The sequence below is a fragment of the Carassius carassius genome, chromosome 21 (genome assembly GCF_963082965.1).
Source record: "Carassius carassius chromosome 21, fCarCar2.1, whole genome shotgun sequence".
Lineage (NCBI taxonomy): Eukaryota > Metazoa > Chordata > Actinopteri > Cypriniformes > Cyprinidae > Carassius > Carassius carassius.
In genome coordinates, this window is record NC_081775.1 from 16,791,853 (window position 1) to 16,809,132 (window position 17,280).

The 17,280-nt window shown below is 44.8% G+C and overlaps 1 protein-coding gene across 1 annotated transcript; it reads left to right on the forward strand.

The window, feature by feature from the left end:
* The first annotated feature begins 4,705 nt into the window (after positions 1-4,705).
* Positions 4,706-7,838, forward strand: LOC132097155 (macrophage-expressed gene 1 protein-like). Its single transcript, XM_059502779.1, has 2 exons — positions 4,706-5,152; positions 5,424-7,838. Exons 1-2 carry the CDS (start codon positions 4,706-4,708, stop codon positions 7,020-7,022), a joined length of 2,046 nt encoding a protein of 681 aa, XP_059358762.1. The 3' UTR covers positions 7,023-7,838.
* The last annotated feature ends 9,442 nt before the right edge of the window (positions 7,839-17,280 follow it).

Sequence of the window (17,280 nt, forward strand, 5' to 3'; positions counted from 1 at the left end):
ACAGACTAGGATCATACCATATGTGAAAGAAGCAAGGGGGACAGACGCTCCGAAGATAGCGAGTGTAGTGGTTAAGGGCAGGTAGCCTACACAGAGCAACAGACAGGGAGCCAGATTTAAATGCAAGCATGTTAGTTAAGGTAGGAAGAAACTGCATTGTTGCAACATCGGTCCTCTCAGAGAAAGTCTTCTCAAAAACAGAACAAATAATCACAGAGAGGAGAAGTTGCATCAGCACATCCGAGCTGAGCCATCTGATAGCCTATTTCTGAATGCCAACCTACATTAAAGACTAAAGTGTCTTAATGTTAAGACTTTTGTCTTTATTTATTTGTTTGCTGTGGTTCGGTTTAATTGTTCAATTACAGTTTTATTAAAATGTTAAATAATAGTATCTATATAAAAAAAATTAAAATTAAAATAAAAAATAAGGCTTTTATGAAAACACTGAATAAAAAATAGCTTACAAACGCACAAATAATTCACAATTGCTAAGTTGGGCAAACATAGATGGGCCACTACCTCCACCTTGCTTGGATCCGTAGTGACACCTTGAGATGACACAACATGTCCTAAATACTTCACCTCGCACTGAAAAAACACACACTTCTGGAGCTTAGGTTTAAGTTCCTCAATCCCCAATCGACTCAATTGCTTGTGTCTCACGGTGAATGCTTGTGAGAGTTGGCAGCTCTGGTTACGTTGGTTGGCGCTAGCTTGGTCAACATCAGCTGTCTGATGTTGACCAATGATGTTGACAGAATGCTGTCTGTCAAATTAATTTAATTCCAATAATGTGTATTTACAACTCAATGTAATATGAACAAAACGAATATGAACATATTCACTGGTAAAGGTGAAGGGGAGTAGCTTGAAGATGTCATGTTTCAAAATCACTTGACATCACCCAATGTTCCTCTGGAGGCAAAACGTCCTCTTATAGCAGCGGTTTTCAATTCCAGTCCTCGCGCCCCACTGCTCTGCATATTTTGCACGTTTCTCTTTGTTAACACACCTGATTCAGATAATCAGCTCGTTAGAAATTAACTCCGTGCATGAACTGTTTTTCAAATGTTCATTGCTCCCTACTCTCTGAGCAGGGGAAATCTGTTGAAGTTTACCTCACATCGAAACATTCATTCACTGATTTGTGCTGTGCAGCGTCTTTAAACATGGACAACTGTGACATCATATACCTCTGTAAATCGATACAATTTAAATTCACGTCTTGCACACTTCAATGCACTTTGATTGGAACATATAGCTACGTTCGCTTTGAACTGGAATCATGGCTGAATATCCTGTGATGTCCACTTCGCAGGGCACTTATGTTCGAATAAAACAAATGTCTGAAGCGGCAAGAGAAACGTTCAAAATGAGCAGAGCAGTGGGGCGCGAGGACTACAATTGAGAACCGCTGTCTTATAGGCTTCGGCTATGCTCTAGTGTTGTTGTGAAGGTAGGGGCGGAGCATAGAGACTATGCCGTTTCTCGTTTGTTACTCTAGGAGTAGACCAATTCACTTTATTGAGGCATACTGCCCCCATCTGGTATGGAATGTGGAGTATGACTTGATTTTTTTGCCAGATATGACAGATGGCACCTTTAATTATAAAATTATAATTCAGGCATTTACATGGACTGTTTTTATGGTAAATTTTGCCATTTTCCTCCATAAAATGCATATACTAAAATAAATACATGACAGTGTTTCTATATATTCAAAATCTTCTGACTTTCCCATGCAATGTGCTAATGAGTAGGCCTATGATTTTCATTTCACAATATCCATAGTCTTGCATACAACTGCAAGTAAAAAGGAATATCCTATATTTTTTCATCCACATGTCCTAATGTTTTAATTTATGCTCTGGAACAACAGAAAAATGGCCCATGTAACAGGTCATGAGCCATCTGCTCATTCAAGAGTATATTCAAGGTATTACATAAAATGTAGGTAATCAGTGTCCTCAAATCTAAATCCGAAAACGTCAGTTATTTCAATGCTTCTTAACAGCCAAAGATAAAGTCAGGACTAGTCTTTAGGGGCTGGATAAAGCAAACCAGTGTCTCACTTGCACAGTTTTGATGAATAACGACTGTAATCAAGGTAATGATAATTACAGTGACACAGACATTGTACATTAGGCATGTATGAGTGTATTATTGTTGATGCACAAACAAACAACATGACAGGATTATGTTTTTACATGAGCACATTTAAGTTTAATAGCTGCTCTCTCAATAATATTCAACAAAAAAAAATTGGATTGGCTCAGATAACAGGATGAAAGCGTATTTGGCGAGCTGTCCGAGGAAAGGCTCCGAGCTCGGGAATGGCCCGAACCTAGAGTACCCCCAAAAAGCAACTGAGCAAAGGACAGCCGCCAGACTAAGAACGCCCCCCAAAATAAGCACTGGGGACTGGCAGGGGCTAATTTTTGAGAAGTCAGCTGGTTGGCAGGCCGGAAGAGCCTACATACTCCGGTGGGAGCAACTTATACATTGGAAGGGTATAGGCCCTACCGGCTGCTGGTACTGGACTATGTGGTTTGGGGCACCCGGTCGGAAGGGCTCCAGCGGATGCTCAACGGGAGCTGACAGCATTGGAATGGTGAGTCCTACTAGCCGATGGGAAGGAGCACCGTGATTGTATAGCCTGACCAGGAGGGCCAAGTTGCCTTGACTGGAATAGGTCACGATGTCGGCGTATAGGCCCTACTAGCTGACAAGTCCCTGTTAATCAGTGTGCAAAGGGCAAATGGCTGACCGAGAGGGCCCATGAAGTCTCCGACTGGAGATCAAGACAGATAAAAAGGCTTTGGGCTGGCCGACATGGAGGATTCTTGTGACATCTAATGGGAGATCAATAATCACAGTATTGGATGGATGAGACTCGCTTGCAGGCGGCAAGTATAGAACCCAAATGGGAGAACTCTCGTCGACGTCTGATGGGAGCACACGCATTAGAGGTGTAAGCCTCGATGGGCGGGGAGAGAGAAAAGGAAAACCCGACTGGGAGGGCTCTCGTGGCATCCGATGGGGTATCATACTCAGAACATCAAACGGGTAAACCTTGCCAGGCTGGGGGAAAAGATGTGAGGAGAGCTGAGAGGGCTTAGACAGCGTTCGACGGGATGTCAAGACTCATGGCATCAGACGGCTAAGCCTTGCCTACCGTCGAACGAAAAGGTAAAGTTGTGTGGCCGAGAGACTCTGGCCGACGTCCGGAAGGGAGCACACGCATCGAACGGGTAAACTTCACCGACCATAGAATGGAAAGGTAAAAATTGTCTGGCCAGGAGGCTCTCGCCGACGTTTGACAGGAGCACACACATTGAACGGGTAAGCCTCACTGACCGTAGAAATGGAAAAGGCAAGGTTGTAAAGTTAGTCTAAAAATATATGTCTCATATGTATGTGTATACCCAATAATTGCAAGAAGAAAGAAACCATTTTGTTTAATTTTGTATGGATAAGGAAAATGTGGAGGATCTTTTGATCTTTGCCAAGATTATGAGAAAAAAATAATGGTTGAATGTGGCTCAGCTCAACCTACAAAATTTACCACCAGAGGCCACTGCAGCACACACAGAGGGGTTTGACCTAAATCTCTCCAAAGGATGTTATACTATATTGTATCTTTAGATATATATATAGGGAGAGAGAGAGAGAGAGAGAGAGAGAGAGAATCTCACAGTTGGGATCACAACCATTTGACTACTTAAATATGGATAAAACTCCCTAAACAATATATACCATGTAAAAGAATAGATTCATAAGAATATATTCACAATAAAAATATTTATGCATTTTCTTGCCGCAAGAGTAGTAGGGAATGCATTATAGGCCTATCCATAGATCAATAACCAAACAGTTGTATGTGAATGCAAATGAATATATTCAAAAAGTAATTTAAAAATAAATAAATAAATAAATAGAAAATAGAACAACATTGTAACAGTTTTACTGAATTGATTGAGCCTAAATAAATACAAGGCTTCTTGACTTGTGAATTGGTAATTCTGTCTTCATTCAATATCATATAACAGTTGACCTGCCAGTGGTTGGTGGCAGCTCCTGCAAGCCAGCTGAAATGTAAGATGGCATAAGTGAATAAGTGAATAAGTTGGTCTGGGGCTAGAGCGTTAAATATATATATATATATATATTTTATTAATTAATTTTGTTAATATTTTAAATCGACAACCCTAATTTGTGTGTGTACCTATATATATATATATTTAGCTATTTATGTGTATGCATAGAATTGCATTATCTGTACAAGCTTAATGCAAATCAGTGAACAATTTTGTACAGGAAATGCTCAATACTGTATCAAAGTTATTTACATGTTTACATAATATATATTTGTAGAAACAAATCCTATTTCATCCACCCCCAATTGTCTCATGTGTTTAAATACTTTACTTTCACTGGTGTTGTAGGATAGTGTTGTAACTGTTATTTCATATATAAGTATCTAGTCTAATGTTGCATACTAAATTCTACGGTATCTCATTAATTAGATTTTTTTTTTGGTTCATAAACCAACTTCCAAAATAATGACAACATTAAACTGTTTCAAGATTACATTTCTGACACTTAATATGAAAACTTAATGCTTCCTGAAGTGCACGCCCCTTGTGACTGTAAGGCATTCATTCTAAAGAGAACTGCATTTTCACAGACACATCAGATGATCATGGAGTCTAGAGCATTTTGCCTGATGCTGTGCTGTTTTATCAATGTCTGCAACTTTCATCCAATTATTCGTCCCAGTAATGGACTCAGTAAGTGTCATAAAAAATCATCTCTCCCAGCACTGGAGGTTCTACCAGGAGGAGGCTGGGATAACTTGCGCAACATAGACATGGGCCGGGTGATGAATCTGAGTTATTCCCAGTGTCAGACCACAGAAGACGGAGTCTATCTCATTCCAGATGAAGTCTTTGTCATTCCACAGAAAGTGAGCGGAGTGGAAACAAACGCTGAGATCATCATTTCATGGCTGGAACCAAAAAGCTCAACTTCAAGCTCCATCAATGCAGATGCTTCCTTTCTTTCAGTGCTCAATGGAAAATTCTCAGAAGAAAACCGACGTATCAAAACCCACCAAGTGAGAGAGGGTTCTGTAACAACACAGCTTCAGGTTTGTAGAAACTACTGTAACTATATTCATATTGCTGCTGTATTCTCCTTTATTAAAATAGGAATATTAATATTGAAAATCTTTAATCTTCATCACATATGTATTTTAGGTAGCCTACAATATAGATGTTTAATGTCACATTGTTCTCCTGTAGTACTTTGAATAGTTTATTTTTAGGTATTTTTATCAATGTAACTTTGCTGTATGTTCCCATGTATTTTTTTTTATTTTTTATTTTTTTTTACAAAACTATGTCTTGTACTTCTTTCAGGTCCGTAACCATCTGTACACAGTAAAGGCGTATCCTGACTTCACTCTGGACTCCCGCTTTGCTCAACGGGCGAAGAAAATTGCAGATGCTATTGAAAACAATCAAACTCGTCAAGCAACATATCTGTCAGAGAAACTCATTCTTGATTATGGCACCCATGTCATCACAAGTGTTGATGCTGGTGCCATTTTGGTGCAAGAGGACTATTTAAAAAAGACTTTTTTTTCAAAAGGTCAGTCAGATATGTCTTCTGTTTCTGTAGCAGCAGGCTTAAACTTTTTTGACAAACTTAAATTAGATATTAGAAGCGAAGTATCCCAAGAAAATTCTAAACTGCAAAGTTATCAGGGTAACATTACATATTCTTTAACTGAGAGCCATGGAGGCGCTTTATTCTACCCAGGCATCACTCTGCAGAAGTGGCAAGAGAGTACACTTAATAATTTGGTGGCTATTGACCGCTCCGGTCTGCCGATTCACTATTTTCTGAATCCATCAACATTCCCAGACCTCCCAGTACCAACAGTAAATAAAATAGCTTTATCAGTTCGTAAGGCTGCAGAGCAATACTATAAAGTAAATACCATTCCAGGTTGTGTAAATCCAGATTCCAAAAACTTTGACTTTCAGGCAAATATAGATGATGCATCTTGTGAGGGTCCAGTCACCAATCTTAGCTTTGGTGGCGTTTACCAACAATGCACTCCATTAACTTCAGATGGAAATACCATCTGTGATAAGACAGCACAGAAAAACCCTGCTACTGGTGATTATTCTTGCCCTCCACTTTACTATCCCACCTTATTACACACTGAAACAATAGAAAGAGGTTATAATAATTATGAGTGTTCCAGCGACTGTGACAATTGTGGTTTCTTATGGTTGTCTACTTGTTGTGACCAAACATGTGGTGATGCTTACCGTGTCCATCGTGCAAAGGTTGAAACTTACTGGTGTTCCTCATCTCAGAAAATCCCTGAGTTCTCTGGATATCTTTTTGGAGGTTTGTTTGGACCAGGCATGCAAAACCCACTGACCAAATCTAATAGCTGTCCTCCAAACTACTTAACCCAACGTTTTTTGTCTAATGGCATGATGGTTTGTATGAGCACTGATTATAAGGCTGGAACAAGATTCTCTGTGCCTTTTGCTGGTTTCTTCAGCTGCCAATCTGGCAACCCTCTTGCAAAGAATCTATCTTGTTGTCCACCTCAGTTCAGCCAACATCTTGCTGCTGTTAGTGATGGCTGTCAGATATTGTACTGTGTCCAGTCCGTAGTGTTCACTAGTGGTGAGTTAAAGCCTATCCGCCTCCCACCATTCACAAGACCACCACTGTTTGACATGATTGTGACAAACACTGTAGCTGTAATGACTGAAGGTCATCGTTCTTGGGTGAGAGTTGGAGAAACTGAGATGTGGAGACTGGCAAAGCCTGGTGAAATTAATCAAATAGCACCAAAGTTTGATGCATCAACTTCTTCTCAGATGTCTGGAGGAGAAAAAGCTGGTGTAGCCATTGGTGTAATGATTCTGGTTGTCCTTGTGATCGCAGTGTTTATAATGAAAAGGAGAAGGATGTCTTCTGCAGAGCTCTGAACTTGTTCAAGGAACAAAAACAAAAACTGTAAACAAACAAAATTTTTGCCAGAAATAGAAACTAAATCCCATTTAATAGTTCAGAACAGAAATGCTTATTTGAAATGGGCATTAACATAATGTTTTTTTATTGTTCTGTTTAGTATTGTAATTTTTTTTATCAACCAATCATGAATTCAAATAGTGTGGCCTATGCAAATGTGATGTTGGCTAATTGGCTTTTTTTTTTTCAAATGAAATCATACTTTAAGCTTTGATCTTTTACAATTGACTATGCATTAAATTATGCTTAAGCATATTATAATATATAATAGTATAAAATGATAATAAAATAAACTGTGTAACAGTAAAGGTTACACAACTTTAGCAAAACAGTTTGTGTTTACTGCAATGTATATTTGTTTAAATATGTCTAGATACTTTGAAAAATAAAGTTGCTTTGAAATGAAGCTGGTAAAATGTTTTCAGTAATTAAGATGCAACAACATCATCCTAAAGTGGTCATATGACATTGCTAAAAAGAACATTATGTTGTGTATTTTGTTTAATACAATGTGTTTATGAGGTTTAAGTAAAAAAAAATCCACATTATTTTCCACATAATGTACATTATTGTTGCTTCTCTATGCCCCACCTTTCTGAAACAGTCGATTTTTACAAAGCTCATTGTTCTGAAAAGCGAGGTGTATGCTGATTGGCCAGCCATCCAGTGCATTTTGATTGGCCGAATACCTCAAGTGTGTGACGGAAATGTTACGCCCCTTACCATACTGTGATGCTGTGTCCTGATGAGACAAAAACAATAAAACCCATTATAAACAAGGCATTTTTTTTGCATCAAGTGGGGACATAATTATGGATTATAATGACTAATACTGTCTTTTTACACACTTTTTCACTTTTATCGTGCTGCATAAACATAAAACCATGTCTGCATTTGTGATCGGAGAAACAACAAACAAAAAGCACTACTCTACACTGCTCAAAACTTGCGATTGAACCTTACACTGATGAAGTGGCAAATTCTTTAAATATGAAAACGTACTTACCGACTGTGAGTCAGAAGCGCCAGACTGTCCTTGCAAAGTTGTAACTGCCCCATTTCATAGAAACAGAAACCGGCATTGTTACGGCATTGTTATAGGCTACTCTCCCAGGAAATAGTCCTCGTCCTCTGTAAAATGCACTGCACACAGTTGAATATTTGGGTTGAACTGTTCTGGAACAGTGTTGTAAATACAACTTAACCAATGATTTCTAGTTGTGTCCTCTTTTGGGAGGCCACACAAAGTAGTTTCTCTTTCACAATGAAACACACAGCATCTCCACAACATGGAGGGAATGCCAACAAGATTAAAACGTGCCTTTTTTTCTTTGGATGAACATTTGTGTGACGTTATGCAAATCTTCCCACATCGTGACATAGACTTGTGGGGGCATGTTAGAATGAGGCGTTTTAGGAAGGCATGTTTGACTCTTAACTTTTATAAAGAATATCTCTTTGGATTTGAGACTTTAGTCTTTGGAACTTTACAGATCTTATTCAATCACCACGACCTTGTAACACTCCAAAAAGAAAGCCATCACATCATATGACCCCTTTAAACAGTTTAAAGTTTTTTTTTCGGTGTTATAAGCATCATTGAAAAAGAAAATCCTTCATTTTCTATAACAGACTGAAGGAAATAAAGGTTTTGGTTTCTCAGATGAATCTCCAAACATTTTGTCCAAACATATCTACCCCCATATATACCTTCCAAGTCCAAAGCATTTTATGCACACTTCACAACTTCCAAGTCCAGTGTATCAAGCAGTTGATCTTGTGTTGTTCATGTACTCTTATTTTTCACCCATCACACAGGATGTGGTGATGCTTGAGGAAGAAAAACATCTGCATAAATACACAGACTGTATTGTGGTAGAACACACACATCAATCTGTAACATGCTATTATACTGTTGATGATTTAATCTCTTAAAAGCAGCCCTTATGAAGAGCTTTGTGACGAGTACCAAAAATAAAACTGGTGGGGAAAAAACAACAGAATAAGAATGTAAATTATTTAGTAATAAACATACTTAATCAGATGCTCAATTCCATAAGTTGGCATGATTCTTAGGGTAGGGTTCCTTAATTAGTTCTCACCGAAGGCCAAATTCTGCCAAGCCAAGGGCCATCCATCACAATGTAACTTTTTTCCAAATGTTTGCTGCTGTTGTTGTTTATTTTTTTAAAGTCACAAGATAAATATTCAAATTTCCCCTCAGTAGTCTGTTTTATTCAAACAATTATGATTTTTTTTTGTATTCAGCTACAGAAAACTAAATAACTTTACCTGTTGTATGTTAAAAACAACTTAACAAACAAAATCTGGATCTCTGTGTCTGCCATGCAAGTCAACTGTTTCTGCTAATCTCCAGACTGGATCTCTTCTCTCAACTTTTTTAATAATTGTAGATTCAATTATTAAATCTGTCAGCATAAATATTTTTAATCTTTAGATTTTTTAAGGGGGTATATATAAAACTTTATATATATAAACTGATCTACCATGCCTCTTAACACGTCATTCACGAGTGCTTGGAAAACCCCTGGCGAGTTGGAGAGCCCGAACGGCATCATCAAGTATTCAATGTGCCCTCTATGGGTGTTAAAGGTGGTTTTCCACTCCTCCCCCTTACTGATGCGGACCAAATGATAAGCGTTACGTAAATCCAGTTTTGTGAAGACGGATGCTCCCTGTAACCTCTCAATTGCTGAAGACATCAACGGCAAAGGATAGGTATTCTTTACCGTGATGTTGTTCAGCTCTCTGTAATCAATACAAGGTCGCAGGGAACCATCCTTCTTACCAACAAAAAAGAATCCCGCCCCCGCTGGAGAAGAGGAACGGCGGATGAACCTCGATGCCAAAGAATCAGAAATGTATTTCTCCATGGCCTCCCTCTCCGGAATGGAAAGAGAGTAAAGTTTGCCTTTAGGCGAGGACTTACCTGGAACTAAATCTATGGCACAGTCATAGGGACAATGCGGAGGGAGAGAAGCACTTACTGAACATTTCCTTCAGGTCCAGGTACTCCGCGGGCACGTTTGACAGAACCATAGTCTCCTCCTGTAAGACAGAAACAGACACAGTAGGACAAGCAGAAACCAGACAAGACTCATGACAACGTTCACTCCACAAGGTGATGGTGTTGGAACCCCAATCCACTCGTGGGTTGTGCTTGACCAGCCAGGGATGACCTAACATGATGGGTACCACAGGGGAGTCCATGAGGAGAAGGGATAGGGTTTCAGTGTGGTTGCCAGATGTGAGGAGAGTCATGAATTCTGTGGTGTGGGTGATGTGCAGCAGTTCCTGGCCATTGAGTGCGCTGAAATGGATCTGATGAGACAGGGGAAGGACAGGAAGGTTCAGGTGATGTGCAAGGTCAGTGTCAATGAAATTACCTTCGGCTCCAGAATCCAGAAGTGCGTGACAGGTGTGAGTGTTGTTGCCCCACCGCAGTTTCACCGGAAGGAGAGTTGACGATGTTGTTGAGGGCTTCCCGGCGGAGATCCCACCCGAAAGTAGCCTCAAACTTACTACCGGGCTGACTTCTTTCACTGGATATGTCCGTAGAAAATGTCCCGAGCCACCGCAGTAGAGACACAGTCCATGGGACCTCCGCCTCTCTCTCTAGTCGAGCTCTACCCACCTGCATGGGTTCGTGATCGATGACGGGACCGACCATGTTCTCTCGACTCGAGTTACCACTCTCCGGGAGGCTGTTAATCCGAGCGTCCAAGTTGATGAGCCCGTTGAGACTGGTTGGCAACTCGGGAGGTAGATCTCCTTGTGAACACGGTCGGCCAGCCCATGCAGGAATCTATCCCACTGCGCCTCCTCGAAACTTGATGGAATAATCAGCCACGGATAGATCTTCTTGCCTGAGATCCTGTGATTTAATGATAAATTTATTGAACAATATAACAAACACTGAACACGAAGACAGGAGAACGAGTGATCTTGCAGGTCTGGTATAATCCGGGAAGAGACAAAGGTCACGGGTGATCCAGGGTGAGTTGGCAGCAGGAACTGCGGGGGAAGAGCCATGAAGGTGAGTGGTGAAGTCCGTGGATGAAGAGGATTGGATGGGGTTCCGAAGACAGGACAATACAACAACGAGAAACAAACACAAGGAAGGCAGAACATGAGACACGGAATGACTAACAACGCTCTGACAAACACAAGATGCTAGACAGGGCAATATATAGGGAAGGGTAATGAGTGGCAGCTGGTGATGATGAACAATTAGCGGAAAGGCCCACATGAAACAATCAGTGCTGACGCAAGACACACACACACTCCACCCACATAGTGCAAAACCCGAGATCACGGTTTACCAACCGTGACACCAGCCCCCTAAGTCCTGCCCCCTAAATCCTGTATGTGCATACAGGCCTTAAATAACAAATATATATTATAAAAAATATATTATTCCTAAGAATTTAAGTTGATAACAACATCTAAAACAAAGAATAATGTATTATTTAAATTTGTATGATTACAACTGTCAATGCGTTAACATGTTTACATTTAGGCTATTTCAATAGATTTTTTCAGTCAGTGAAGCCAAATAATTGGGTGACAAATGGCATGCATATATAGACTATTAATTTTACATGCCAAAAAAAAACTGTGTTGGGAAAACTCTTATTTTGAAAAACAATGACCAATCAGATTTAGCACCACCCACAGGACCCAATCGGAATATCAAGTGGTTTTTCTGATTTCCGTGCAAGAACGGGAAAACGAAAAATCAAGTCATAATTTCGTTTTTTCGATTTTTTATAAAAACGAAAAAAGAAGTTGTTCTCTTACGAGAGCTCTCTTGTACTGCGTCTTAGCTAAGACGCTACGGGAAAAGTCTCTTTTCACGAAATACTGAAGCAAAAAATTTACCTTAATTTTGTATTTTTGTAAAGCGCATTTGCAGCAGTACACAGCCATAGGCGAGACGGCTCGTTCGCTCATTGGCTTGTTCTGCGGCAACTGCACAGCCTATCGAGCGCGGGCTGATGCAACATTCACGTCGAAACGGGTGTGGCCCAACCTATAAAAGGAGCTCGAAAAGGCTGACTCACCTGATTTTTCATCTCTTCAGCGAAGCTCACGAATCGCTGGATCACGGAGGAAGCAAGCGCCGTCTGAGAAAGCACATCAGCAGGACGAGCCATTCTGAAGCTGCTGGCATCGCCGCCTTCCACTGCCGTTCCTGCTGCGCTATCCGGCGCCTATATCCTTTCAATCCTGTTATATCCAAGCTGTTCTTTATGTGTGTGTGTGTGTTCGCCCTGCGACACACACTCGTAAAAGAGCTCGCGTCTTTTTTAAGATGCCTTCCTGCGGCTCGTCAGAGCCCCACTCAGCGAGGGAGACCGGTACGTCATCTGTGTCTCCTGCCTGGGTGAAGATCATGCAGCGCTCGCTCGCTGACGGCGGATGCCCCCACTGCGAGCTGTTGCCATGGTGACTCTGAGGACTCGCCTGGCCTTTTTCTCTGAGCCTGCATTCTCCGCTGCGCTGAGGCGCGGTAAAAGCATCGCTTCCAGCGGATTCCGGAACCGTCTTCAGCTCAACTGCTTCACCGACCCCCCCTGCATCACTTCCCGGTGGGCAGCGCCCACTGTTTGCCGGCGCGTCGTCCGAGGAAGTCGATCTCAGGGACGCGTCGGGGGAAGAGGACACGCGCTCTCTGCTAGCTTCGGGCAGTGAGGGCTGGGCGAGCTCCGAGGATCTCGCGCCTTCTGCTCAGAAGCCCAGCAGACGAGCTGACATCGAGAAGGAGCCGGGGCGAATGCTCGTGTTGGCCGCGATGAGTCTCGGCCGCGAGTGGTTTGCACCAGCGCCCCCCCTCTCGTTCCCGGCTGGATGGTATTTCCCTTTCGGATGAGCGTACTTCTCAAAGCCCGCCTCTTTTCTTCCTGAGCTTCACGAAGAGGTGAACACTCACTCACTTCCGCCGGTGGACCACTCACTTCCGCCGGTGGAACAGGCGATAGCGACGCACCTTTGTCCGCCCTCTGCTGGACGGCGGCAAAAGCGGTGTTGCCATCTAAAGCCTGCTGTGTGACGCTGCGTCGGCACTACTAACGATGGCTGCTTCATCGAAGCGCAGGTGTACGAGTTCCGCTGTGGCCGAGCTCTCACCCAAGCGCGCCGCTGTTTCAGTTCCAGGAATTGTGACTGTCTCAGCGTTTTCTGCAATGAGCAAGCCTGCACAGTTGCCCGCTTGCCTGCACACAAAAGCCGTTATCACAACAGCTTCAGCAACGCAGCTCGAGACCCCCGTTCTCGCTCTACTGGCCGTCGCCCCGCGCTGCGGGGACCGCGGCAGAGGATTACGGTGAGGCCGGGAGCCCCGAAGCCATCCTAGGAAAGCCATCTACGCATGCTGCATGACGCTGCGTCGGCACTACACACGATGGCTGCTTCATCGGAGCGCCGGTGTACGAGTTCCGCTGTGGCCGGGCTCTCACCTAAGCGCGCCGCTGTTTCAGTTTCCAGAGATTGTGACTGTTTCAGCGTTTTTTGCAATGCGCAAGCCTGTACGGTTGCCCGCTTGCCTGCACACGAAAACCGTTATCACGGCTACCCAGATATTTCCCGAAAAATGTGTAATTTCTGGTGTCCCGGCCACGGCCGATGGTGCTATAAATGTAGTGACGATGCCCACTGCTCAGTGCCCATCTCCACATATAAGCACAGCCCTTCACACAGGGCTCGCGCCCATAAAAGCGACTCAAGTCGATCACGCGCACTACATAGTAGACGTGCCCACTCCTCAGTGCCCACAATCACTATGTCACACGCGTCATGTGGTTTCTGTAAAAACGAAACCCGTGCACGTTCGTCCGGCCACGGCCGATGGTGCTATAAATGTAGTGACGATGCCCACTCCTCAGTGCCCATCTCCACATGTAAGCACAGCCCTGCACACAGGGCCTGCGCCCATAATGTCGACTCAAGTCGGTCGCGCACACTGCATAGTAAACGTGCCCACCCCTCAGTGCCCACAATTACTATGTCACACGCGTCATGTGGTTTCTGTAAAAACGAAACCCGTGCATGCTCGTCCGGCCACGGCCGATGGTGCTATAAATGCAGTGACGATGCCCACTACCCAGTGCCCATCTCCACATGTAAGCACAGCCCCGCAAACAGGGCTAGCGCACATAAGATCGACACAGATCGGTCGAGCGCACCGCATAGTAAACGTGCCCACTTCCCAGTGCCCACATACACTATGTCACATACGGCGTGGGGCTTCTGTAAAAACGAGGCCCGTGCACGTACATTCTGCACAGGCAGACAGCGAGTTGAAAGTGGTAAAAGTGCACACATGCAGCCCACGGTTACTCGCAGATATATCGAGTCCCACGGGACCCGCTCAGCCTCCCTCCAGTCGGTTAAGCGCCGGAACGGGGTCGAGGAAGAGCGATCTGCCCGCTGTGATCAGCGCGCTCCCCGCCTCAGATGCGCAGCACACTCGAGCGCCGCCGTTGCCCAGTCAACAGAGCGCGTTTCGCATCCAGCCCTTAGCCATTCATGCAGATGCATGGTCAGTGCTTCCAGGGGTTTCGGATTGGGTGCTAGGCATTATAAAGAGAGGCTACTCGCTACAGTTTTCTCGACGCCCACAATACAGAATACAGAATATACGGTCAATACAGAAGTAGCACACATACTTCGGGCCGAAATATCAAAACTGTTGAGCAAAGGGGCTGTAGAGCCTGTGTCTCAAAGCGAGGGGGGGCTGTACAGCAGATACTTTCTGGTGCCCAAGAGAGACGGGGGTCTCAGGCCCATACTGGATCTAAGACAGCTGAACAAGGCATTGATGAAATGCAGTTTCAAAATGCTCACGACCAGGAAGCTCCTCGCGCAGATTCGCAGAGGGGACTGGTTCATGTCAATAGATCTGAAGGACGCGTATTTTCAAATACAGATAGCGTCAAACCACAGGCGATATTAGAGATTCGCCTTCGAGGGCCAGGCATACCAGTTTGCAGTCCTGCCATTCGGCTTGTCCGTAGCTCCTCGTAAGTTTACGAGGTGCATGGATGCAGCGCTCGCTCCTCTCAGACTCAGAGGCATACGAGTGCTGAATTATTTGGACGACTGGCTGGTTCCGATCATGAGCGGAGCTTGTGGACCACAGAGCCGTTTTACTCGATCACCTCGAGAAGCTCGGCCTCATTGTCAATTGGGCGAAGAGTTCGCTGAACCCCAGTCAGACGATCCTGTTTCTGGGTATAGTTCTGAACTCGTGTTCCATGACGGCGCGGCTGTCACCACAGCGCGCGATGGGCATTCAGCGTGCAGCGAGTTCTTTCCGCTGTGGCGCGACTGTGTCGCTCAAACACTGTCAAAAGATGCTGGGTCTCATGGCCTCAGCATCTCCGGTTCTACGGCTGGGCCTGCTCCGCATGCGCCCCCTGCAGTTCTGGCTGCCTCAGGTGCCGCGCAGAGCGTGGGCGTCTGGCCGGCTGCATTTCAAGGTCGATCAGAGCTGTGTTGCGGCTCTAGCACCTTGGACAGCGAACGGCTGGTACCGATCAGGTGTAAGCCTGGGGACTTCCCCGAGTGTGAAAGTGGTGTCGACGGACGCCTCCACTTCGGGATGGGGAGCGCTGCTCGAAGGCAGACCGTCCTTTGGCCTATGGTCAGAACGGGAAAAGCTCCATCATATCAACTGCCTGGAAATGCTGGCAGTGGAGAACGCGCTGACGCGCTTTTGTCCCCATATTAAGGATCACCACGTCGTAGTCCGTTCGGACAACATGTCCGTGGTGTCCTACATAAATCGCCAGGGCGGTCTCGGGTCCCGAAACCTGTGTAGGCTGACGGAACGCCTCCTGATTTGGGCTCAGCGCAACGTGCGCTCGCTGAGAGCAGTGCATGTGCCTGGACTGCAGAATCTGGGTCCAGACAGGCTGTCCAGAGGCAATGTTCCTACGGGCGAATGGTCTCTACACCCGCAAACAGTCCGGCTGTTGTGGGAGAGATCTGGCATGGCGGAGGTGGACCTCTTTGTAGGACCTTGAAAGGGTCCCCCTTTCAAGCCTATCCAATCGATTAGCCTTCAGCATCTGTCGTTCAAGACAGTATTCTTGTTGGCTCTCACTTCTGTGAAGCGTGTGGGTGATTTGCACGCGCTCTCGGTGAGCCAGTCATGCTTGGAGTTTGGGCCCAATGACTCAAGAGTCATACTCAAACCTAGGCACGGTTATGTGCCGAAATCCCTCAACACACCGTTTCGGGCTCAGGTTATTGCCCTGTCTGCCCTGCCGGTGTCAGGGGAGGATGGAGACTCGAGTCTTCTTTGCCCTGTCAGGGTTTTAAGTGCTTATGTGTCTCGCTCTGCTGCCTTTCGGCAGACGGAGCAGCTATTTGTCTCGTTCGGTGGGCGTTCCAAGGGAATGGCTGTTTCGAGACAGACGCTATCCAGATGGATAGTTGACGCCATAGCGTTAGCTTACGCTTCCAGGGGCCTTCAGTGCCCGTTGGGCGTCAGAGCACACTCCACAAGAGGCGTCGCCTCGTCGTGGGCGTGGTCTACTGGGATCTCCTTGCAGGATATATGTATGGCGCAGGTTGGCCTCACCGTCTACATTTATCAGGTTCTATAACCTGGAGGTTCCCGCCTTGCAAGCAAGGCTGCTGTCGGTATAGGCGAATCAGGGCCCTGAGGGGAATTCTGAGTTCATGAGCGCTATGCGCTGCCGACTGTTATATGGGCAGCATTGCGTAAGACCCGCATTGCCACATTGGTCAGGCCTTGCCTCGGCTGTGTGATGTCATATTGCCGCATCTACGGATGCTGCTAGATATGGGACGGAGGGCTTTTTCCCTTTTCTGTCCTGGACTCTCTGTGAGTCCCTCAGGTGACTGTGCACTGTAAATCCTGGGCGTTGCTTCAGGTTTATTGGTGTGTGATCCCTGCGCGCACCGCGTTTTACATTGGGTTCCCGTAGCGTCTTAGCTAAGACGCAGTACGAGAGAGCTCTCGTAAGAGAACGTACTCGGTTACTAAACGTAACCTCGGTTCTCTCTAGAAGAGCGAACGAGTACTGCGTTCTCTGCCGTGCGCACGATTCACTCTGGTTCGCTTCGGCGATGAAATAAATCAGGTGAGTCAGCCTTTTCGAGCTCCTTTTATACAACCCGAATTCCGGAAAAGTTGGGACGTTTTTTAAATTTTAATAAAATGAA

Bases quoted from the DNA above. Each gene is read 5' to 3' on its own strand.
- LOC132097155 (XM_059502779.1), top strand. From the start codon at position 4,706: ATGGAGTCTAGAGCATTTTGCCTGATGCTGTGCTGTTTTATCAATGTC. The intron at 5,153-5,423 runs GTTTGTAGAAAC...TACTTCTTTCAG, and splicing joins CTGTAACAACACAGCTTCAG to GTCCGTAACCATCTGTACAC.